Source organism: Cetorhinus maximus, unplaced genomic scaffold (genome assembly GCF_964194155.1).
Source record: "Cetorhinus maximus unplaced genomic scaffold, sCetMax3.hap1.1 HAP1_SCAFFOLD_455, whole genome shotgun sequence".
Classification (NCBI taxonomy): domain Eukaryota; kingdom Metazoa; phylum Chordata; class Chondrichthyes; order Lamniformes; family Cetorhinidae; genus Cetorhinus; species Cetorhinus maximus.
The window spans coordinates 259167-284762 of record NW_027596399.1 but is presented as its reverse complement, the minus strand read 5'-3'; the positions used below and the strand labels follow the sequence as shown (position 1 = coordinate 284762).

The 25596-nt window shown below is 42.9% G+C and overlaps 1 protein-coding gene across 4 annotated transcripts in view; it reads right to left on the bottom strand.

The window, feature by feature from the left end:
- Window positions 1-4661: 4661 nt before the first annotated feature.
- The window catches only part of LOC144673727 (disco-interacting protein 2 homolog A-like), a 215199-nt gene continuing 194264 nt past the window's right edge, over window positions 4662-25596 (bottom strand). Inside the window, exons 28-39 of one of the 4 annotated variants that reach the window (XM_078535427.1) lie at window positions 24702-24813; window positions 23870-23979; window positions 22289-22419; window positions 20542-20710; window positions 19629-19799; window positions 18685-18714; window positions 17081-17142; window positions 11558-11615; window positions 10118-10192; window positions 8154-8328; window positions 7442-7565; window positions 4662-6210 (exon numbers count right to left, since the gene is read on the bottom strand). In XM_078535427.1, the coding sequence (XP_078391553.1) occupies window positions 5958-6210; window positions 7442-7565; window positions 8154-8328; window positions 10118-10192; window positions 11558-11615; window positions 17081-17142; window positions 18685-18714; window positions 19629-19799; window positions 20542-20710; window positions 22289-22419; window positions 23870-23979; window positions 24702-24813 (1470 nt within the window). In that variant the 3' untranslated portion in view covers window positions 4662-5957. Of the gene's footprint in view, window positions 6211-7441; window positions 7566-8153; window positions 8329-10117; window positions 10193-11557; window positions 11616-17080; window positions 17143-18684; window positions 18715-19628; window positions 19800-20541; window positions 20711-22288; window positions 22420-23869; window positions 23980-24701; window positions 24814-25596 lie in introns of those variants that run through there. The other 3 variants (XM_078535425.1, XM_078535426.1, XR_013574409.1) reach the window with 3 other exon arrangements.

Genomic DNA, 25596 nt, shown 5'->3' with positions numbered 1-25596 from the left:
CAGATGGATTTTTACGACCATGGTCGCTGTTACCGAGACGAGCTTTTTAATTCCAGATTTATTAACTGAATTTAAATTCCACCAGCAGCTGTGGCGGGGTGGGGTGGGGTGAGGGGATTTGAACTCGTGTCCCCAGAGCGTGAGCCTGGGGCCTCTGGATTACGAGTTCAATGACATTACCACTACGCCACCGCCTTCCCTCCCCCGCCATCCGCCTCAAGTTGTTGGCCATAAATGTTCAAATCCATGCCTCTGCTACAGGGAGCCAAAGTGAGTGCGGTACCAGAGGAACAGACAGAGAGAGAGTGCAATGGTTTTTACAGGAACGAGGGTGGATTGAGCCAATCAGAGGCTGTAAAAGTGTTTGTGGCAAATGGAGGGGGTGGCAACAGCTGGATGACTGGGAATCGGAAAGAGTTTTAAGAGAATTAGGGAGAATTATTTTTGTGCGGAGGGACACACAGGAAGCGGTGAAAGGGGCATGTGGGCAGGGAGGGATACAAGGAAGTGATCAGAGATGGCCTTAACTGTAATTGGCACAATAGGAGTCGAGGGGCCGGTGAGATAACAAGGTCGAGGAGGTGGCAGGACGGGATTGTATAGAGGGAGGGGTTATTGCAAGGGTCAGAGGCCAGTGAATTCAGTGGAGAGAGAGAGAATGATGAATTCAGATGGATCACCACAGATAAGTTACGCACAGAGGCAGGAGGAAGAAAAACAGCAGGGAGGTTCTGCTGAGGAATGTGGCTGGAGATAAAGAAGATTTTAAAGGAGGGGCTGGAACAGGGTGAAAAGGTGCAGGGGGAGCCAGAGGAATAGGGGACAGAGTGAGGTGTGGTTTGGTGATAAGACCGTCACTCTAGGGGTCTGAGTGGACCGGTGCTGGAAGGTATGGCAGTTGAGGCTTGGTTATGGCAGGAGCCATCATCGCCCTTTAGCCCAATTTCCTGTCAAGATCATGATTTCAATACAAACATCCCCAAATGCAGGGGGCAGGCGAAGACGGACGTTGTTAACTCCTCCACCAGCAGAATCCACAGAGTCAGTTCTGGGAGGGGAGAATGGCACGTCAGCGAGGGAGGTGAGAAAAGTTAGCCCCAGAGGGCAGGCTGGTTGGGATGCTCAGTGAGAAAGCAGGACGGGGGCAAGCTGGCATTGCTGCTCAGAAGCCGGGTTGCAATGACAGGCCCTTCGCACAAAGGGCAGCCGTGTGCTGGCTAATCCACGAGGCCCTCAAGCCTGGGATGGTGGCAGGAGAGTACGGGGGTTCAGGAGTGAAGGGGAATGGGCAGAGTGCCAGATGAAGAAACGGAAGGAGGTCAGAGGACAAGAGGAGGGCCTGGGAGGGGTATAGTCAAATGAAGAACAAAAAAAAGAGGAAATTAGAAGTGGTGAGCACAGGGACATCTTAAAGCATTTTACAGCCAATTCCTTCCTTAGTTTTCAGATACAGTTACCAGTGTTGGGTGAGCAGCCATTTTGTACATAGCAATAATCCATAAACATCAATCAGATGGATGATTAGCCCATTGAACCATAGAATGATACAGCACAGGAGGCGGCCATTTGGGCCACTGAACTTGTGTTGGCTCTTTGATTTATCAAAGTTAGTCCCACTCCCTTGCTCTTGCCCCATATCCCTGCAAACGCTTCCCCTTCAAGCATCCATCCAATTCTGTTCATAAAGTTATTATTGAATCTGCTTCAAGTACTGCATTCCAGATTATAACAACTCATGTGAATATATTTTTTCCTTATGTTACTTCTGGTTCTCTTGCCAATCCCCTTAAATTTGTTGTCTCTGGCTACCAACTCTCCTGCCATTTCTCCTTATTTACTCTTATCTATAAAGGTTTTTAACACTCCTATCAAATCTCCCCTGAACCCTCTCTTCTTTAAGAACAAACCCAGTTAATCTAGTCTCTCCACATAGTTAGCCTGTTTTAGTCGTTTGGTCAAAGGACAGAAGTGGTCAGGACACCTGGAGATCTCCCTCCTCTTATCTGATAAACTTCCACGGGATTTTTATGTTCATCCAGAGTCACAGAATGCAACACATCATCGAAAGAAGGCACCTCAGACGATGCAGCACTCCCTACATTATGTCCCAACTGGAGGTGAAAGGACACACTGCAGACCCATCATTACGCTCCTTTCTTTCAAAATACTCTTTTCTCTCTCCCCCAAGTAAACTTTACGCTGGGAATTATTATTACACAACTATATCCTCATTCAGATAAACTATAAATGTCATCTGTCAAATGTGGCTTTCACTTGACAGCCATTTCCAGGCCGGTTGACACTTACTCATCTTGGGCTTAGTTTGCTTCTCTGACATTTATCTTCTTCAATCATCTTTTCTTTTCTGGCTTCAAACTTTCAGACATTTTGATTAAATTTCTGCTATTCTTTCTCAACTCTCCATCATCAGATCTTATTGACCAGTCATTGCTGCACAGAACCACTACCAGCTTCCATGTATTTCATTTCAGTCCAGGCGCTGTCTCCTGGTCATACTGCTTTTAAAAGAACTGCTCCTCTGTAATGGTGCATCTGCGCACTTTTTGTCACGCTTTAGCCCTTGTGTCCTTTGATGAGATTTAGTTTGATCAGTCGCTCAGTGACATGAAGTCTTATTTGCTCCTATGGCTCTTCGTCAATTGTGCTGGGAATATTATTCTATCTTCATGAAGAGCCGTGTGTCCTCATCTTCAAGTTTTTTCTCCTCCCCCCAGTCTAAACAACTTTCTCCAATTTCCCACCGGAGTTCAGCTATTTTGTTGATGAGGTGGTGCCTTGGAATCTGTTGGGCCTTGCTAGATTTCCTGAGCTCCGCTCTTGCAAACTGGAGACCATCATCTGAAACTACCTCGTCTGGAATACAACATCGAACAAACTGCAATCACATCTGAATTCCTGTGCACAGCTTTGGCGAGGCTTTATCCAGCTGGACTTCCCAGGAGTCACAATGTGCACCAAACATACTGAAGATTGTAAGTATTTATTGTTTATCTTGAGGTCAGCTTAATATTTACATAATTTCTGTCCGACTGGCATCCATGAAAAAGTTGTTCTTACACTCAAAACGTTTTTTTTAAATTCGCTTTCTGTCCGACTGGCATCCATGAAAAAGTTGTTCTTACACTCAAACGTTTTTTTAAATTCGCTTTCTATCTTATTCTTTGCTTCTCTGACGAGAATGCTTTTGGCTGACTAACAAGCACATGAAATCTGCCAAATACATGTCTAACACTTCAGTCTCCCCATTACTGGTCAAGTCGGTTTACTGCCCATTAGTACGATTCAGTTTCACTTAACCTCCTCTTGCAGATGTGTCAAAGGCCATGTGACTGGGACGGCGAAACGTCTGGATTTAACCCCAACATTTAGGATTTGCAGCAATAAAGACCAGGAACCGGGAAGCATTGTGGATTCAATAAACATCGAGTTTCTGCTTGAACGAAGGGATACTCTTTAAAACAGATTTCGTTGAAGAACATCTTGAATTGTATTGGAACAGAGCGCTAAACCACTCCGCTCTCAGGCAGTATGCATGGAATTCTATTTCAAGACCAAACCAAGACTCTGGAATTTCAGAACTCCTAATAGATGCCAGCAATTGTAATGCTCGGTTCAGCTGAGACTTCTCTGCAGGACAGATGCACGGGGAGCACAAGGAGCTGACAAGAGCCCAGTGACTGCTGTCTGCACAGGAGAAATGAAGACAACCTCTCAGTGCAACAGAAGCTGAAGTGAAGGGAAAAGTAATATTACTTTGGGGATAAGAACTGGTCTGAACTGAGCATGAAATCTTTCAGGCCTTTCAAATTATGAAGGGGTTTGATAAGGTGGACACAGAGAAGATATCTCTACTTGTGAGCTGTCCAAAACACAGGGCCCGAAATGTAAGATGGTCACCAACCAATCCACTAAGGGATTTAGAAGAGGTTTCTTTACCAAGACAGTGGTTGGATAATAACAGGCAGGATAAGAGCTTTGGGTGCTCCGTGTCCTCTGCAATTATAATGCAACAACTCTTGTCTGCAGTGGATGAGCCCTCTAAATACCACTGCTGAAGGGTTCCTTCCAGTCTACTAGCAAACATAGGCGCACTGATCTGAGGAGCCCAATTTCAGGCATCAACATCTGAGTCAGCAACTTCAACAGTTCAGTCATCTGCCCTGGATGTCTGGAGAGCAGCCTGACTCAAATGGCGGGTGGCACGCTTCCGCCTTCTAATGCCTGCCCACACATTGGGTCACGTGCCCGAAACGCGGGCATGGGGGCCATATCGAATGGGTAGGCTTTTTATATTGTGGGCAGTTGGCACGTCTGACCATTTTCTGATCTGGGATTAAGCTGCAATGTCTCGTGTTTTAAAAGAGCAAAGGGAAGTGCTGATTGGCCTTGCAAATATCACAACATTGCAAAATGTTATTATTTCTATCAGCGCGGATGATTTACTTAGCGTGATTTGAAAAAAAAAGCCCCGAGAACAGAGAGGTGCTGTAAGACTGAAGTCGTATTGTGTCATTACACGAACAGCAGAGCGAGAGTTCAAGAGGTCCCCCCCACCGTCTCTCTGCAGTATGAATAAAGCAGATGGACTGCCCACGAGCTGCTGTCCCACACGGGGTAATGATTTTAGCAAAATCTGTAAACGTCTGCAATAACTTTATTTATTTGTGTAATCACCGAGTTATCTCATGTCTCAAGGCCCAGAATGCAAAAAAAGCCAGCCAGATATGCATGTCAGCAACATGGGTGCAAATGGAGCTCAATAATCAAATAGAAAGGTTTTAATTTCACATCAATTCAACCGTTTTGCAACTTCATGATTAAAGCCACTCTAGAGAACCCTCAGAAAATCTTTTGGAACATGATGGACGATCGACTCCCTGTGGCATTTCCAGGCCTGGCGTTATTCTATAAAATGGAAGGAAACTCATTAACGATGGGAGCGCTGCAGTCGGATTCTGTTGATGGATTGACAAAAAGTATCACAATGCTCTAATCATTAAAATGACAGGATACTAGTTTTATTTATTTTTCCTAGGGATATAAGATGGTCCGAAGTGGGTTTTCTGTTGCTCAGGCCTGATTATCATGGTTAGCAATGATCACAACAGTGACACAAGCTGGCGAGATTCTCACCAGCTTTACAGATCACAACACAATAGCGGGATAGGAACTCCCAAAAGTTCCGCTCTCAGGTCAATGGTGCGACCGTCCCAGGATGGCCCGAGCTCTCGACATTACCCTTGTCCACAACCGTTTTTCACTGCTTCTCAACAAGATGAACATTGGATTAGATTGAACAGTACAGCTTTAAAGAGAATGCCCCCCCGCCCCCGCCCAAAACACCTCCCCAGCCCTCAACCCCTGGCTCTGGGATTTCCGAGTGTCTGTCCATTCAGCCGTCCAATTGCATCCACTGATTTACAGAATAAATAGTTTTAAAAAGAATTTCCAAATCCAAAGCCACATCCAGAAAACGTGGCAACCTGAACTGCAAAGACCAGCAGGGATTTCAGAAAAATATAACACTGGTGACTGGATTCGTTTCTCAATCTCGCAGGAAGTCCGGTGACACTTGGTGGAGATCTGTTGCTGCTGCTGCTGCTGTGCAGTCTCTTAAACGTGCTGTGATACAGTGATTTTTCTAGGACACTACTTCACATTTAATATGGCACCAGCAGTGGTGTGGCAGGCTAGCCCATCGTCTTTTGATATGACAGGCGTTGGAGCTATGCGGAACACATCGCCATGAGAAGTGGCTGACAACAGGTCATACTGGATGTGTGGCCTTGACGCGCACAGCACCACCGCCCAGCAAGGTCTGGCTTTCTTTGTTCTCACTTTTAGTGCAGCATTTAAGATCAATATGGACATTCGGGGCACCGGCGAACACCGCCACCGAGGCAGCAGTAGCAGTAAGTAGTCTCGGAGCACGAGGCTCACATATTATAGGCCACATAAATGGGATCAAGCTGATCAGCTAGAAAACCATCCCGAAGGTGCATTCGCTGCTTTTCGCCACGTGAGTTGATGGGAATCACCCCTGGGTCCACCACAACTACCACTCCCACAATTAGATAATGTTCTTCCAAAACAACGTTGGTCACCAAGGCAACCAAGTCCAGTGCTTCCTGCTCAGAACCGTCCAATTCCACCACTACGACAAGCAGGTTGGTCCACGTAAAGACAGCGCTGTGGCAGAACAAAGACACAATTATCAGAAAAAGGCACAAATACAGGTTAATGAGCTATACAATGGGGGGAAGATGGCGGTGAAGTAGGGACCAGGGGGCTTATACTAGTAGGGTTAATGTTAAAATGCTTTGCTAATCTTAAAATAAGCACTGTAGTTATGAGGGTTATTTTCCTAAGCATGGTGGGACACTTGATCAAAGGTGGCTCTGGGGATGCTGACTCAGCAGCTAGCAATAACAGCCTGTATAAACATTCTATTCATCACTACACAGAGGAAGGAGGGGGGGAACCGAAGGCCAGGCTAGACAATTGAGTCACCATGGAAACTGCAGAAAAAAGGCTGAAGGTTGAGACAACAGGATCATTTGTCGGGCCTACATAACCCAGTTCACTGATAGAATTGTACAATTAAGGATTAATGGCTGCCCAGAAACATTGTAGTGAAAGCAGGAAAATAAGAACTACATGAATATGTGCTGCAAACTTTGTATTATTGAGAGGCTCCTTGGGTGGCTGAGGTTCTCTAACTCGACAGTGGTCCTTTTTGAGACTACAACTCCAGGATTAACCCCTGCTGGCTCATGGTCAAATCTCCATTCCTCTTCAGCCCTCATGTACTCGCTAGCTCCATGTAATGGACTATGAATCCGTGTGCTGGTTTGTGCATGCTCAAAAGTTATTGTCTACAAGCTGACTTTATCCCAACACAGGGCCTCAGATATTAACTTTGGACTCTGGCACATCGTCCCTTCCTGGTCCTCTATTCACACCCTTGACTTTTCTCATGACTCATGCCATGTTTCCGTAACCTGAATCTGCTATATCCGTTCAGTTAAACATTGTCTGCTCGCCTGGACTCATGCCCAACTATTTTGATCTCCCCCCATCCCCCTTTTACCTTCCTCTATCCTCTGCTTGACACCCATTCATGCCACCTATTATTTCTCTCCCTCTCGGGTACTTTTCACTCACAATCCTTTCGCAGCTCATCATTAATTTCTCCACCTATCTACTCTGCCTACCCTGCCCCAACCTGGACTTCCCCTTGAATAAGCCCTCATCAGTGAGAAAGAATGACGGGTGTGCATGGTGGAATATTTCCCAAGCAGCACTAAGTTCAGCTGGAAAGAGCAGTTTTATCCTAAACCATGGGTTAGTGGATGTACCAATTAATCATTTGGATTGCTTCATTACTGAGTCTGGTTAATTTATAGTCTGTGGGCCTCACCATTCAGCAATGCTCTTGTGAGATCGAAGCACTGAGGTCTCAATATCAATTGGATGATAACGCATTCCTCTCAACTCCAGAGTCTCGTCCAAGGACCCAACCACATAAAGGGCATCATGGCGTTCTGCAACAGGGGAGAGAAACATCACTTATCAAGAGAAGTCAGCTTTAGTTAAGCTTACAGAAAGAGATGAAAGCATCCTTTCGGAAAGCCGGCCACCCTCTCTTCAAATTAATGTAATCAGCCCACATGCTACATTTTACTGCAAGTGCCGGTGCTTCCTCCACCACTCCCAATACACCACCACTCCCAATACACCACCACCCCCAATACACCACCACCCCCAATACACCACCACCCCCAATACACCACCACTCCCAATACACCACCACTCCCAATACACCACCACTCCCAATACACCACCACTCCCAATACACCACCACTCCCAATACACCACCACTCTTTTGCAGTTCATTAACTGCTTCCTACATACATTATACCCCTCCCAGTGACTCCAGCAGAAACCACCCCTCCCAGTGACTCCAGCATAAACCACCCCTCCCAGTGACTCCAGCATAAACCACCTCTCCCAGTGACTCCAGCATAAACCACCTCTCCCAGTGACTCCAGCATAAACCACCTCTCCCAGTGACTCCAGCATAAAACACCTCTCCCAGTGACTCCAGCATAAAACACCTCTCCCAGTCTCACCTCCGGTTGCGTCAGTCAGCTCCGTCCTGCGAAGAAATCCCAGGTATCCTGTCCGTGCCCACAAGGTTTGTGTGTCCCCAAAACTAAGCTTGGCGTTAAAATGGTCAGCATGCAAGGACTCTTCACCATAAACAGTGTAGTACCCAGTAGCATTGTGAGGGCTGCTTACCCAGATCTGTGCAAGGAAAATGTCACAATCAGCAGCAAATCATTAGTTCCTCCATGTTAAACTTCTTATAGCCAGTTGGTGAAGATGGCCAGAGGTCAATCTTCACTCAGTTTTAGATTTATTCACAAAGTGAGACATGACAAATGTATAGCTCCTAACTCTACTACCTGCCACCCATGTCAAGAAGTGTCTCTTTATACCAATAAAGTAAACAAATAAACTAATTAACAAATAGTAAACACATTAGCAAGTTAACAGCCCCTTAAAGAGGCACTGTGAAAAAAAATCAAGACTTTAAAGGAAGCTTATTTAAATTAAGATGTTGTTTCCGGGCTGAGGTGTCCACTGGTCACGTAAGGCCTCAAGTGTACCAGTGGACACCGCATGCTCCCTCTCCAGGGACACCCGGGCGTGAACACAGACACGGAAGAGGGGCAGACAGTCGAGTCTAACAATCCATTAAACCGCCCGCTGCCTGGACGTGTTAATGGCCACCTTGGCCAGGCCTGGGAGCAGGCCAACAAGATGGTCAAAGGTCAGGAGGGGCGTCTCTTAGCATGTGCACATATATCCAATACATACATTCATCCAATGAATGACCCCCACCTGCAGACACAACCTTGATTTATACAATTAACTCTCCAACCTATCAACCAATTTTAATCAGCAGGTAGACAGAATCGGGCAGTTTAATTCATAGCCTTCGACAAAATAAAAAAAGGCTGGTGCAACACGACTGATAACAAAACTTTAGTGTAGTGCTCAGATTGTGCTGGATTGATGGAGAGCTGCCATCTTTTGGGTCAGATGCTTCATCAAGCCCCATCTGCCCTCAGGTAGCGCTATTTGAAAGGGAGCAGTTAAGTTCTTCCAGTGTCCTGAGCAACATTTATGCCTCAGGAAATACCCCAAAACAGATCGACCGTTCAATCGTTTCACAGTTTGCTGTGGGAATTATTTTGTGCCATGCCTACCTATAGATCAACGGTAACTTCACTCAACTGCTCCTTCAATACCATGGAGGGGAACAAAAGAATAGGATAATTATGGAAAGGCCCATGTACAAAGAGACCAGTCTCTGCACTTCAACCCAGTGAGGCAGCTGCAACACGGCCCTGCAGCAACTTCTGCAGGTGACTGACAATAAGGTGAAGGAAGACAGTACACAGCAAATGTGTGATTGGGCATGCGGTAGCATAGTGGTATTGTCACTGACTAGTTTTCCAGAGCCCCAGGATAATGCTCTGGGGTTCGAATCCCACCACAGCAAATGGTGAAATTTTAAGTCAATAAAAAATCTGGAATTAAAAGTCTGATGACGCTCATGAAACCATTGCCGTTTGTCATAAAGACCCATCTGGTTCACTAATGTCCTTTAGGGAAGGGAACCTGCTGTCCTTACCTGGTCTGGCCTACATGTGACTCCAGGTCCACAGCAATGTGGTTGACTCTTAAATGCCCTCTGAACAAGGGAAATTAGGGATGGACAATAAATGCTGGCCCAGCCAGTGATGTCTGCAACCCATGAACAAATAAAAAAAAAAAGACTGCCTGGGAACTAGGAATGTAGCCAAAACCAAATGTAGCTTTTCATTCCAGCCTTCAATTACAAAATTCTTTAGAAAACATACCTATTATAGGTTCACTAGTGCACAATAGATTAAACACACACGAAAAGAAAAGCATAATACTGTCGTAGTATCGCTGTATTAATAAATATTACTAGCAGGATCATTTTCCAACTCGTGGAAATTAGGGACTAACTGTAGCAACAACCTGCTCTTCCTAATCTCACCTCTCCCAAGTGGGAATCTCCGAGGGGGCCTTTGGTCTCTGGATTAGTAATTATAACCTTAACTCCAGGGAGAATCTGCAAAAGAAAGGAGATTAAAAAGACTGAGCTGAAGATAAATTAGGCAGTTAACTATTTTTGCGGTGAGCTCTCATTGATTCAATAGTCCCTTACATCTTTTTTTTTAAAAAATCAGCTAATCATTAAAGGTAACAGAAACAGCCAGAGTTCCACTTTCATCAAAACTGGAAAAATTCAGAGGTGCTACAGATTTTGAGCAAGTACAGAGGACAAGAACAGAAAATGCTGGTAAAACTCAGCAGGTCGAACAGCCTCTGTGGAGAGAGAAACAGAGTTGATGTTTGAGTCCGTATGACTCTTAAGTCAGACAGACTCGAAACATCAACTCTGTTTCTCTCTCCACAGAGGCTGTTCGACCTGCTGAGTTTTTCCAGCATTTTCTGTTCTTTTTTCAGATTTCCAGCATCCGCAGTTATTTTGCTTTTATATTACACAGGACAAGGCTTGCTTAAAACCTGTTACATCTCCAACATTGCCCAGTTCTGATGAAGAAAGGTTACCGACTAGAGAAGTTAACTCTCTTTGTCTCTCCACAGATTCTGCCCTCCCGCTGAGTTTTTCCAGCATTTTCTGTTTTTATTTCAGTTTTCCAGCATCCACAATATTTTGCTTTTATAGGATATGAGACGTGGCCAACCCTTAAGGGAACAAAGAACCTGTGAGTCTAGCTGCTACAGAACACGTGCAAGACTCCCCATATTACACAAGTGATATAATGTTCACAGGACCACGTAACGAGTACAAGTGTCCAACATTTGGGCAGGTCAACAAGCTGGAGTTGGTTTGGTAAATCCAAACTGGCCTTCATTCCTGCTAATCTGCAAATAGAGCATTGTACACCCTCTTCCTTTTCACTACGTTTCATGATGCTACAATTAGGATTCAATGCAGCTTCCCCAACTTTAACTTTTCTAGGACCATAGAGCATTTTTCCTCCCTCAGTCTTTCCTTTATTCTGCACTCTCAGCTTTTGAAAAGAACTTAAAAGTCAGGTCAACGAATCACTGTTTCCTGTTTTACTTGGTCTTCTCCTTACACCTCAGTGACGTATAACATGATGAACCTTGGATCTTCACAGGTCTTTCTCAAGATAAAACATTTCATCTCCTGATGCAAACGGAAGGAAAATTTTAACCTTCCCAGTATTACTGAGTCCAATTTCACCCACATGCAAGCCTACCAGCAGTTTGGTTCATGATATTACAAAATGAATTTTCACACCTGCTGTTCAAACTAGAGGCTGATGTAATCAGAGGTATCCTGCTTAATCTCTAATGATACCTGGCTGATCAGCAACCTTCTTGAAACCTCTGTGAAAGTTCTTCCACCACCCCCTGACTTTTGTGTTCTTGATCCACTTACCTTTCCCGATTCCATTAGCGGAAGGCTATGCGGGGAGCCTCTCTCCACCAAACGTACCCTGCAACCAGAGAAATTAGTTTTTTTTTAAAAATCCATAGAGTTAAAAAAAAATCATGTGCACTGATGCACATTGTGCATAACCCCCTACCCTCCAAGTTCAAAATTCTCACAGAGTGGGAGCTACACTTTAAGAATGAGCTACCTTTGAAATAGTCTCACTTTTCAAATATAGGTTATCCAGCATGCGCAAGGGAGGGAAATGAAGGACAGTCCTGTCTCTTTGAAACTTTGCACTACCACTTATGTTTATATAGCACTCATGCTACTTAACAACCAAGCCCATGGGCCACTTCCACCTTCTCATCAACCAAAACGTTTTCGAAGGCTTAAAGTGTCAAGCTGAAGAAGAGAATGGTCCTCCACATACTAATTGACTCTATCACAGTACAGCCCGGATAGATGTGGTTAATGTAATTTTATCTCAAGACTCACAATAGGAAATTCCATACCAGAAAACAAATCTTCCTTTGCAAGGAGACTGAAAACATAACACTTCCTGAAGGATTGCCTCATATAGTAACTTTGCAAGTGCAATCCAGTACAATAGTCTCATGAGGTACTCTGGTAGAACAAACCATCAGTTTCCTGAAGCAAAACACATTATTGAACCTAATTTGCAAGACACTAATACTGCATTGAACGCAAACCATCAGTTTCCTGAAGCAAAACACATTATTGAACCTAATTTGCAAGACACTAATACTGCGTTGAACGTTTGATTTTCACAAAATGAGTTAACTGTTTAGTCTGTGCATGTAGGAAAAAAAAGCCCTGATATAACAATTTTCACAAGGTCTTTTAAGGTAATAAGATGTCCCAAGTTGCTTCACAGGAGCATTATTAGACACAATCCAACACCGAGGCACATAAAGAGCTATTAGGACGCGTGACCAAATCGAATCTAGGCTGCATCTCACATGATGAAGGTGCCAGACAAAGAATTTTCATTCTTATTTCACAAGAAAATTGCAATTTCTCTACCAGAGAGAAGAGTAATGCTGAAAAGGGAGACATGCTGTCGAAGCTTTTTGTCTTGCACTCATCAGGACAGATTTGCAAGAATACCAAATCAAAGGGAACAACATATACTGTATGATGAAAGGGCGCTGTTGTTGCCAATCAGATCCTCTTCTCAACCAATCAGCACTCTTTCCTCATGCAGTAGAAATTGCTGTTCCGTTTGATTTGGTACTCTTGCGGATTTGTCCTGATGAGTGCAAGATGAAAAGATTCAACAGCATGTCTCTTTTTTTCAGTAATACTCGAGTTCTGTACTACCAAACGACTGTAAGGGGAGAATTTTGTATGAACTTCATGGGCAGCCACAAGATGGGCAAAATCCACCATAAATATGGTGTTTATGTTTCAAATTGATACAGCAAGGAACTTGGCTATTTCTTTTAGCAGTAGCCATTTTTATACAATGTTGAGATGAGGGGGAGAATTTCAGACTTTCCAACTTGGGCAAAGGTGCAACGCAGCACATGGTTCTCTGAATTTATGGAGGCTCTATGTTGATATCCCTGTTGTTGCTACGTTTTGCAGTGGAAGGTGCTTCCAGCACTGCAGGAGGTCTTTCCACAGTTATCTTAGTCTCAGAGATCTCATGGTAAGGGACAAGATTACACCTGTTATTTACTTGAATGTGATTCAATTAATAGGAACACAGCAAGGCTTCTCGGAGTTAGTGCTTTAATATCATCTAATCAATTTGACATATACCAGAAATAGCCCATACCATGGAACATTCAAAATTACAGAGCTGTCAAAGCTCTATTTATACATTCAGGATCCTTGCAAGGCAATGTTTAGACATTCAGTGCTAGATACATCATCAGAGCAGCTTGTGTATGCAGGATGACAAATCTCTTAATTTGCTATTATATTTAGCAGGTTTGAATAAAGGCAGAGACCAATTCTATCTCTGATTTCTTGTCAACATTTGTCCACTGAAATATATTAAAGGGGCCATATCTACGCAATAGACTTAATTGATTTAGGACTGAGATGAGGAGCAATTTCTTCACTCAAGCCGATTGCGAATCTTTGGACTTAAACACCAGAGGGTTGTGGATGTGCCATTGTTGAGTATACAGCATTCAAGGTTAAGATAAACATTTTTGGCCTCTCAGGGAATCAAGGCATTTGGGGAGTGGGTGGGAAGGTGGAGTTAAGGCAGAAGATCGGCCATGATCATGTTGAGTGGCGGAGCAAGCTGACAGACCGTATGGTCTTCTCTTGCTCCTATGCCTTATGTTCTTAAGAACACAATGGCATATGTGGTCTACTGGAACACAAAGGAAAATTTAAGTTCACTTTAATCTTAGGGGAAAGTTTTGAAAAATTTGTACACTGTCTTTTAAGGAAGGGTGAAAATGCACTGGAGGCGGTTCAGAGGAGATTTACTAGATTGATACCTGTAATGAGCGGGTTGTCTTATGAGGGTAGGTTGGACAGGATGGGCTTGTTTCCACTGGAGTTTAGGAGAGTGAGGGGTAACTTGATTGAAGTACATAAGATCCTGAATGATCTTGACAAGGTGGGCGTGGAAAGGATGTTTCCTCTTGTGGGTGAGTCCAGAACTAGGGGCCACTGTTTTAAAATTAGGGGGTCACCCTTATAGGACAGAGATGAGGAGAAATTTTTTCTCAAAGGTTGTGCGGCTTTGAAACTCTGTCTCAGAAGGTGGAAGCGAGGTTACTTAATATTTTTAAGGGAAAGGTAGATTGATTCCCTTGCCTAACAAGAGTCTAAGGTTATTGAGGGTGGATGAGAATGTGGAAATCAAAACACAAAAAGATCAGCCATGATCTTAATGAATGGCAGAGCAGGCTCAAGGGGCTGAATGGCCAACTTCTGCTCCTTTTTCGAATGTTCATATGTACAGCAACTTCAAGGTAGAAATCCCAATCAAACTCTGGATGTGTGTTTAAAATAAATGAGCCAATATTTTCATTAAAATAGTGCACTGAAGAATTCCATACGGGCACCAGGAAGGCAAATTCTGCTTTCTTTGTGCAAAGGTGCTTTTAGTTCCAAATTATCTTTCTTGCTCATTCAGAACAGTAGCAATGTTGAGTCTAATTTTATTTAGCAAGTCAGCAATTATGTCAATTAGATCTTAACCGCCTCTGCCATTTTCTGAGACAGTAGGTGCTGGCTAAAGAGGACGGTTGCACTTGGACTACTGGGAGTGGTGGTGGTGGTGCAGCCTGGTGTTTGCAGTGGGAATTCACCACCAGTACATGGTCAGCAGAGTGGCCTGCACGGCCAAGGTCTAGCAAAACATTCGCTGCTGCTTTCCTGGGCCATTAGAACCATCACCTCGAGTCATATTTTCCTTTCCCCCACCTCACCCCCTGTTGTTCTTCTGTCACCATTTAAACCTCCTCTAGACCCATCCTTTGTTTCTTTACTTGTCCCATCACCACTCCCATTTGCCTTCCATTATCAGTCCTTTTGTCATTTAATCACTCCTGCCCCTCCACCCGATCACAGACCTCACCCTTCTGTTTTTTTTCTCCTTCCCCTACTCCCCTAGCTCTATCTTTCCCAGGTCATGCTTAAACATTGTTAAACTCTAAATTCTGGTTCTGATGAAAGGTCATCGATCTGAAACATAACACTGCTTCTCTTTTCACAGAAACCATCTGACCTGGCGAATGTTTAACAGCACTTTTAAAAAAGAAATTATTTCAGATTTCCAGCATCCAAAGCATTTTGCTCTTTTTCAATAAGCAGTCACATGATCATACTGCACTGCAGCACTTCTTGCTCCCAGAGGATATAGAATATTAAATGGAGAACGTACCAGCTGAAGCAAGGTGCAGCACAGAACAGAAATATTAATTACTTTGCCTCGATATTTACCAGGGAAATTAACATGCCGGACATGACATTAAAAGATATATTAAAGATACAAAGACAAGTTTTTTTCAAATTTAATCGTTCATGGGATGTGGGCATCACTGGCTAGGCCAGCATTTATTGTCTATCTCTAACTGCCCTTGAGAAGGTGATGGTGAGCTGCTGCAGCTCCATGTGGTGTAGGTGCACACACACTTGGGGAAAGAGCTAAAAAAAACTCAAGTAATTGGTCTATATTTCTCTACCAGGGGTAGGTAAGACAATGGAATCCTTACTTGAATATTTAATAGAAAAGCATCTCAACACCGAAAATATGATATACAGCGTGGAAAAAAAAAGGAAGATTGCGTTTGACCAACTTAACTGAATTCTTTGGAATAACAGAAAGGAAAGAAAGGGTAACATATTGGATTTCCAAAATCATTCAATAAGATTCTGTGCAATAGATTCATGACCAAGGTCAGAGAATATGGAATCAGGAGGCAAGCTGCAGCATGGATAGCAAGCTGATTACAAAACAGAGGGTAGGGGATTTAGATTGGCAACAAGGTTGGAAACGGTGTTCCACAAGGATTGGTGGATTGATTGGGGGCTATAGATAATACAGAAGGACATTAATAAACTTGCCGAATGGACAGGCAATGGAAAACTAACTTAAATATAGGCAGGTACCAGGTCATACATTTGGACAGGAAGAACAAGGAGGCCACATACTCTTTAGAAAATGTGTGCCTAAATGTGGTAAAGGGATCACAGATAACCAAAGCATTGAAAGTAATGATACAGGCCAATAAGCCCATAAAAAGCCAACAAAACTATGGCATTCATTTCTAGAAGGGGAGAATTGAAAAGCAGATGAGTTATGTTGAGCTTGTGTAGAACCTTGGTTAGGCCACACTTGAGAGTACAGTGAACAGTTCTCATCTCTATATTATAAAAAGCATGCAGAGACACTGGAGAAGGTGAAAAATAGACTTACAAGGATGGTACCAGAACTGTGATGATATATGGATCAGGAACGATTCAACAGGTTGCAAAAGAGATAAATGAGAAGTGACCTGGTAGAAGTCTTTTAAGATCATAGAAGGGTTCTGGTGGGATAGACAGAGTCGATGTCTCCATTTGTAGTCGAGAGCAGGATTAGGGGCAATAAATGTAAAATGGTCACCAATGAATCGAAAAGGGAAAAAAGAGAAACTTCTTTACCCAGAGAATGACAGGAATGTGGAACTCTCAACCACAAGGATTAATTAAGATGAATAACAGAGATGTATTTAAGGGGAAACTAGTTAACCACATGAGGGAGAAAGCAACAGACTGATATGTTGATTGAGCTAGGTGATAAGAGGCTCATATTGAGTGCAATCACCACCATGGATCTATTGCGCCAAACATAACATTTCTATGCTGTAACTACTCTTTATTTTTTGCAAAGTCACTCGATAGCAAATTTTCCATCTTGGATACGCTGTTGAGTAAAGGCAGTAATTGGATACGCCATACTTCCCTGGGCCTAGATGGGTGATGTAAGGAGGTGATAAATTGTATGGGGAGTTGCCAATAAAAATTAGTCCAAAAGGAACGGTTTAGGCATACCTGTCATGCCGGAGGGCTCGCATATCCACAAATACTGTGGTTGGATCTGGCCCAGATGTTCCCTAGGAAACAAAGGCACTGACGTTAACAGTAGAAATGTCAGATGAACAAAGGTTACGCAGCCACTACTTTAAGTTGCTTAAATAAATGGAACTTCACAACACTTCTCAGAAATAGGCCTGTAACATGGTGTCCTGCCAGATCTACAGATACCAGAAATAGCTTTCACCACAAAACATTGAAAATTACAGAGCACTATTTATACATTCAGGATTACACATCCTTAAAAGCATAACTACACATTCAGCATTAGAGGTGTTACCAAAACCGATTACACATTCAGGATTACAAATCCCTTCAATTTAGAAATTATTTCTTGAACAGCAAACATGGATCAACTCTTTTGAGTCGGCCTCTAGCTAAGATTGTCTTTTGCTTCCTTGCTTGAAAATTGGTAAGAGTGAATGCTGTTGTGCAGCAGGAGGGATCTAGCACCTTGCTGTGTCTAGAATGTTATTTGTAAATCAGGGTAAAAATAATAGAACTTTTACCAGTGGAAAAACAGTCCTGAAGAATCAATTAAAGAGGAAAGAGAGTGCGAGAGAGATGGGCACAGACACCACTAATAGATTTCTGCAGCAGATTTAATAGGGACTTGGAATTGGATTTTACTCCTGGCCTAATCAGATAGTACAACAGTCTTCTGGGCTGTGTTGTACATAAGTGAGACTGAAATGTTTACCAGCTTGCCATGAAACTTGCAGTCTAATACAACAGTACTTTTTCACCTTTTATCTGATCTAAGAGGATTGGTCCTAACTCTGCACTACAGGGGGAAACAGAAAATCAGCTGGGGACTTAGTACCAGACCACACTGAATGCTCGAATCAAGGCTGTACTAATCAAGTTGGGGGAAAGTGTCATCCAACCATCCTTTTGGCCACACTTTTTTTCATGGCCCTGGGAATAAAGGGGGAAAGAGGAGTTTTGCATTCTCACTCCAAAACAATACTGATACTTGATCACGAATACATACTGTGAACGTTGGGAATCTAAATTACTTGGTGCTCCCCTAAGCTCTGCTGGAATCCTGCTCTGTACAAGTGTATATCAGTGATACAGCTACTTTAATGTCCGGTAATAACCATGACAAAGTGCTGTGTGAAAATATTTTAAGACAGCAAACTTGTGCTCCAGCATCTAGAACTCATCAGTGGAAACTCTTGGATAACAGGACAGCAGGTTATTTATTGAAACGTAGTTCAAATTGGCATCTGCCCTGAGACTTCATTCACACAGTAGAATAAGAATTGTGATCAAGTGTAAACATTAATAGCTTGTGTCTTAACTAGGCTAAATCTACACAAAAAAAACCAATTTAACCCAATGCCGCTGTCTGTACTCTTAAGCCATATCCGTTAGTTAGATATTGCCAAGTCGTTTTTTCATGAAATTTAACTTATTTCTTGATTACTAATTTTTTCAGATATTTAAATATAGTAGTGATTCTTAGCTCTGTCAGTTTAAGATAAATGTAAGTTTAAGATAAACTTTTGCTCGTTGGCCAAGGAAAGGACCTGGGGCAAAATAAAACACAAAATTACCTGCTCAGCCAGCTTGCCCAGCCTGTGTGGCTGAGAGTGCGAGGGAGGAGGAAGCGAGGAATGGAGATGGCACAGGTCAGCCCAGAGAGAGGAAGGGACAGCCAGATTTAAAGAGAGAGAAGCATAAGCAAGAGACAAGAGACAAACAGAAACAGCAAAACAGTTACTGGAGACACTGGAACAGCCATTAGCAAAGTCACTCTGCTGTTATAATACAGGGACCTCAGGGAAAATATGTACAAAAGCACAGCCCATATTTAAATTGCTGCTTTAGTACAGGGCACCTTAACAAAGCATTGAGAAAGGCATGATGGTTTAAACAGTTTCATACATCAGAAAATAAAACCTGTCTATTGGTTCTTCTTCTCACACTGTTCTCATTCTCAATTTATATCAGCCAAAGTCTAAGCACAGTGCAAACCAAGAATGCAATTTGGGACCTTCCTCCAAAGTGTTACTACACAGGGGTGGGCCTCCAAAATGCTAAATGAGTCCCTTCATTAGTGCAATGTGGGAATGGGACTGTAAACTGCACTAAAGTCACACTGCCATTGTGTTAACTCGGTTGCTCCTGGTTTTTTTGGGAGGTGGGATGGTGGCGGTGTAAGGACCATTTTGCACCGGATAGGCCCTCAGAAAACAACACAGCTTTGGATCAGTCAGTCAGGTCAGAGATGGCTGATACCATCCCCTACAGCGCAAACCGTTTTAATACAGATTTATCTCTTGTGACTTACTGGTTACATAATTCCTGACATCACCATCAAGCTTGCAATTTTGGGCATTCTGATGGCAGCAAGGAAGCTTGGGGTGGGTGAGCATTCCTCACTAAATAGGAGACTGTGTCAAAAGTACAGGCAAAGAGGAGATTACAGCTCATTGAAAGGAAAGGCTATTCCAATATGTTCTCAACTTATATTTAATTTACAGGATGAAATTCTCACCTGTAAGCAGATGGCCACATTGACCCTGCAGCCAAAGGTTGTACTGACAGCCCTCAGAGATAGTCCAAGGTCCTTAAATAACTTGGAGAAGGATTGTGTAAGCGCTATTCGTGGCCGCTCCTCTGCGACCACCATACATGTCCGAACACAGGACAGATTCACACCTTTAGCCTAAAGAAAGAAAATATGCTTACACGTAGACCCCAGTGCACACAATGACAAAGATGATAAAAGGATACCATTCCTTAGGTTTTAAAAACAGAAGCCAAAGTAGTTTCACTAGACACTTATTGCAAGATGTGCCATTTAAGTTCAAGTGGTCCTGAACCTTGATAAGGAGAAACATGATTTGAAGAAAAAGAAAATTGCCATCAAGTTGCCACAGCATCTTCAAGTATGGGGAGATGGTGGTGTTGTGGTAATGTCACTGAGCTAGTAATCCAGAGGCCCAGGTTAATGCTCTGAGCACACGGTTTCAAATTCTACCATAGCAGATGGTGGAATTTGAATTCAATTAATGAATCTGGAATATAAAGCTGGTCTCAGTAATGGTGACCATGACAAGAATTACCAATTGTTTTTTTTTTTAAAAACCCCATTTGGCTCACTAATGTGCTTTATGGAGGACATTCTGCGATCCATACCCAGTCTCGACCCCTTTAGGGAAGGAAATCTGCCATCCTTATCTGGTCTGTGCCCTACATGTGACTCCAGGCCCACAGCAATGTGATTAACTCTTAACTGCCCTCTGAAATGGCTGAGCAAGCTGCTCAATTCAAAGGCAATTAGGGATGGGCAACAAATGTCTTGCCACCGACGCCCACATCCCATGAAAGAATAAAGACCAAAAAAAATGACCCAGTCACATGGCACAATTCCTTAGATAAATTCCAGATACACGATTGACTCTTACCTTCAGTGCATCTGTTTGTGCACCAAGTCCTTTGGTGCACATCTCCATTACAGAGTAGGAACAGAAAGTTACACGCACTTTGTATTGACTAACTACAGACAGCCAGAGGGAGACATTACTCTCCAATTCAAGTGGAGGGACCAGGATGGACTGATGACCCGAATAAACACTGGGAAGAGAGAACAACAGATGTTTGGCCATTATGAAAATGCGTATCTGGTGTCTCTCATAGTCCAACATTGTGCAGAGTGTTTACATTTAAACAGTTCACCATCAAGAAATGCTCAAAAAAAAATCAACGTTTAAAAGTATAAGTATAGTTTGTGTGGGTAAAAAGTGTCCTAAAAGTAAATCAAGATACTACTAAACCTGACAACTCATTGACCTAAATGATGGTTTCTAAACCTCAAACCAATACTGATCATTCAAACATATCCACCACCAAGTTAAAGAATTGAAAATCTGTTCAGTGATGTGACATGCCCAGTAGCATGAAAATTCAACACGTTCAAAATACAGATAAAGATTGTGACATTTCAGTGTTCAGAAATGTACAAGTGACTCATGATTATTCCCAGCATGCTTGCTTAGGAAGTTGTTTGATGAAAGGGACATGTAACGTTTGGCTGAAATTAGATGAAGCACTTTTAAACTAATAAAGGTGACAAAATTTGCATTCAGAGATGAGAGCATGAACAGATGTAAATATCATTCACGCCCAAAATAAATTGCCAGGAGATTAAAAACAATAATTCAGTCTGTGCCAACAATGCTCCCCAGAACTTAAACCAGTACTGTTATTTATTCATTCAGGTGAAAATGTAGATGATATCCTGCCATTGTTATAATGTCTACTTTCAATCCTCTTATCTCACAGAGTCTCTTCCAGAAAACTGAAGGTCTAAAATTCCTGGCAGTATTATTTCTAGCTGTCACAACAGCAGAAATCTCTTCACTAGTCTCTAAGAGTTGAGCGTTTCGGGAGAGTGATGTTGTGCTCTTTAAACGGCTTTCTCTTAACTGATTCTTCTCGTGCCATGCAAAGGTGGGTGAGTGACCTGTCACCAGACCTTTGCTCATGTCATTTTAAAACTAGTTCACATAATTATCTCTCTCAGTTTCTGCTCCATCCCTGTGGGGGGCTGACTATTTGGCATCCCACCTCTCTCAGCAGTGCGGAAGGAACCAGGAGCTCGGATGCAAAAGATTGCGAGCTTGAACTCACTCCAGTATTCTCAACTTTCACAGGTTAACTCACCAATATGCTGTGTCACCCTATGAAATCCTGTCGTGTCTTTATAAACAGAAAAAAAATCTTTGCATATGGTATAAACACCACACAAAACTTGTTTACAATATATTTCTGAACCTAAACATTTTTCTTGGCTTGGGTTAAGATTGATCATAAACACTGGGAAATAATGATCACAGTTCCATACCATTGCTCTGCGTCTACTGCAGCAGGATGTGGTGTATCACAAGGTGGCATTATGGTTTGAATTCGGATTTCTGTTTTGCTCATTTAGAAGTAGCACTGCATACTGTGACCTGACAGACATAGCTTTAATGATGCTGTCTCTGTCTCACACTTGCTGTCACTTATTAAGTTAAAAACATGGTTACAGGCACCTCCAGTCTCTGGCAATGGTACACATTGGTGAATTATGCAACTACCATAGAGGGATTGAGTTCCTGCAATTCAATTTGTGTCACTAGGATTGATGAGTTTTAGGAACAATGGTCTTACCTGCAGAGGCACCAGAGAGCAAAACCAAGGCCGCAGTAGGGGTCAAGGCAAACTGCAATCTGTCGGGAAGGGTATAGCTCACACTGCAACTTGATAGAACGACACATGGCACTCGTTGCTTCATGGGACATCTATTGCCAACAAGAACAATACTCAAAGTGAAGAGCCATCTATCTAGATTTCCCTCTTCCCCAATGTAAATCACAAAGTTAAAGCCAGTGCAGCCCACAGTTAAAGCCAGTGCAGCCCACAGTTAAAGCCAGTGCAGCCCACAGTTAAAGCCAGTGCAGCCCACAGTTAAAAGCCAGTGCAGCCCACAGTTAAAAGCCAGTGCAGCCCACAGTTAAAAGCCAGTGCAGCCCACAGTTAAAGCCAGTGCAGCCCACAGTTAAAGCCAGTGCAGCCCACAGTTAAAGCCAGTGCAGCCCACAGTTAAAGCCAGTGCAGCCCACAGTTAAAGCCAGTGCAGCCCACAGTTATGCTGAGATTTTATCATAGAACATTTAATATGCTTGTGTCAATTTCCTGTCCACCATTTTGAAGACATGAACCCATTTATTACAACATATGAACTCCTCAGTTGTAACAGCAAACAAAGGAACTGGTTAGGAATGCTTTTAAGTATTTCTATGATATCATCATACAGGCTTACAGGTACTACTTTAATGCAGACTAAAGCTGCATTGGTATGATGGAGCCACGTGTTAATAATGGTTTTATGAAGTAAGTTTTACAGGCAGTCGATGCAAATCTTTCTGTGGACAAGGGGAAGGACTTGAAGTGCATTCTCCAGCAGCCGTGTGTCAACTGTGCTTCAGTTGGGAGCACACTCACCCAGGTTAGGAGGTCATGGGTTAAAGGCCCACTCAAAATCTAGGCTGACGCTCCACTACAGGACTGAAGAGTGTTGAATTGTCAGAGGTGCCACCTTTTAGATGAGATGTTAAACTAAGGGCCCATCGGGCATACGTAAAGGGTGGTGCTATTCGATGGGGACCAGGGGAGTTCTCCCTGGTGTCCTGTCCAAAAGTTTCCGTTCAGCCAACAGCACTATCCGGTTTGTTATCCAGATCATGATGACATTGCTGTGAGAAAATTAGCCACTACGTTTACAACAGTGACTAAACCTCAAAAAATACTTAATTGGCTAAGCAGTGTGGGGTGTTCTACTGCTGAGAAAGGCACTACATAAATGAAAAAGTTTCTTTCTTACTCAAGTAGTTACTGTTTATGATGGTGGATTTAGGCAATTTTACCACTTGAAATTCATAGTGCTACCCGACATACAGAAACGTGCCTTCACTGTACTTGAGTCTTGATTAATGGGAAGGCTTCACACGTGCCCATTTACTAGAGGTGTGACGATAGTTCTACCCGTTTCAGCCTCCTCACCAAAACCCAGACTGGGAGCAGGCTCAATCTACTGCTGTAATGCCCTTCACCTAACCCATCTACTGAATTCCCATTTACACAGTGAGGGGCATGGGAAGGTCAAATTGTGTTGTGCGGTTTGCAGATTGTTATAATTGTCAGAGCTGCCTCAGTTAGCGTATGCAGCTATCCAAAGGAAAGACTCCATACCTTCACTCCTGCAAGGATTCCAGTAGTGGATACGCTGAAGTCCAAGTACGCCAACATTTCAGGTGTTGGTGCTTTGTATATTTGGGGAGGCTTCTTTCGGGGCAAGTCATCTAATCGAAATATAAATGTCAAAAATCAATTATTAAACATTATTAATACAAATCATTAAAGCATGAGTCCTAAACTCACCAAAAAAAGTTAAGCAGTTATATTTCCCACATAATTGTTTCCTCATTCAATAATTCTATATTCACTTCCTACAAGGGGTAAATAGTCGTGGGTTGGATCAGGTTAATGTACTTAAATAGGGTGCAATTTACAAGGTTCATATCTGCCCTGGATACTTTTAGGTATAGCAGGGCTGGCAACTTCCAGTAAGTTGTCAGACAACCTTGCACTGAGCAGTGGGTCGAATATCTAGTTATTTTATAGTGTGACAAGAGGTCCTCGTGAACCCAGCTAGATGTACAGTCACTGATGTGTGCCCTTCACCAACCTTGCTGAAGCATTTTAGGGAGATGAAACTAGATACAAAGCGTTAAGCTATCTTACAGTTAACAATGAATGCACAGAGTAACAGTTTTAATCAATTCTCTCTAACAGATTGATAAACATGACGGCATGCTTTAAGAACAAAAACATAAGAATTAGGAGCAGGGGTAGACCACCAGGCCCCTTGAGCCTGCTCCACCAGTCAATATCATGGCGGATTGGATCTTGGCCTGCGCCCCCTACAACTCTTACTCCCTTGTAATATCACAAACCTATCAAAAGAGGTCAAAAATATTATCCAACTAACTTATAGTTTGTTCAATAAACAACAAAAGCCTACCGGTGTCTAAAACTGTGGGCCAGCTCTTGATATCCACAGCTGCAGCTGCCTCCTTTGAGCGGAGTAGCTTTAATATAGCTTGCGTTGTGAGAATGCAGACAGATTTGCTTACCTAGAGGAACAAAAGGAACAAACAGTGACCACATTGCTGCATGATCATTGGGATCTTCAGTTAATCACCAGAATTTGGTGGGTAACAGTGGATGTACCACGCAAAGACTTGAGCTGTCCCAAACACCACCTCATTCACCCAGCCATCCATTATTCTTCTATGCTTGTTTTTGCTGTCGGCACCACAACAAGGCAATATTCTTCACACAGGTGAACTGCTCTAGCTTTCCTACGCTACAAAAACCAAAAATCAGAAACAAAAAAGATGCTGCAAATGCACAGAAAGGCAACTGGCGTCGGCATCAGAGAAAAAGATAGCCAGCATGTTGGGTGGCACTTTCTCAATCAATTCAGCATATTCTGTTCTTGTTTCAGAATTGCAGCAACCATGAGTTTTATTTTCATCTCCAAAATGAATGCCAAGTCACTTAAATTATGGTTAAACCTAGCAGCAACTTGTTTTTTTGATTATGATGTACATGAGCCTCAATAAATGAGTAATTTAACACGGTGACAAGTGCCACTTGTTTCTGAACATTTTTCTGCTGAAGAGAAAATGCTCTGACTTTATACTGCAAACATAAAATGGTTTTCTTTTTATTTGGCAAGCTTGCAGCTGAAGACACCAGGTAAAGTAGGTGAGGTGACCCATTGGAATCCATCCCAACTTTATACTGGCAGAGCTCCACATTCAATCCAATGGCCTGGGGGCAAGTGACACACCTGAAGTAGGTCTCATGAGCCCAAGGCTATATCTGTCAGGTATGAAATAATATTTATAAAT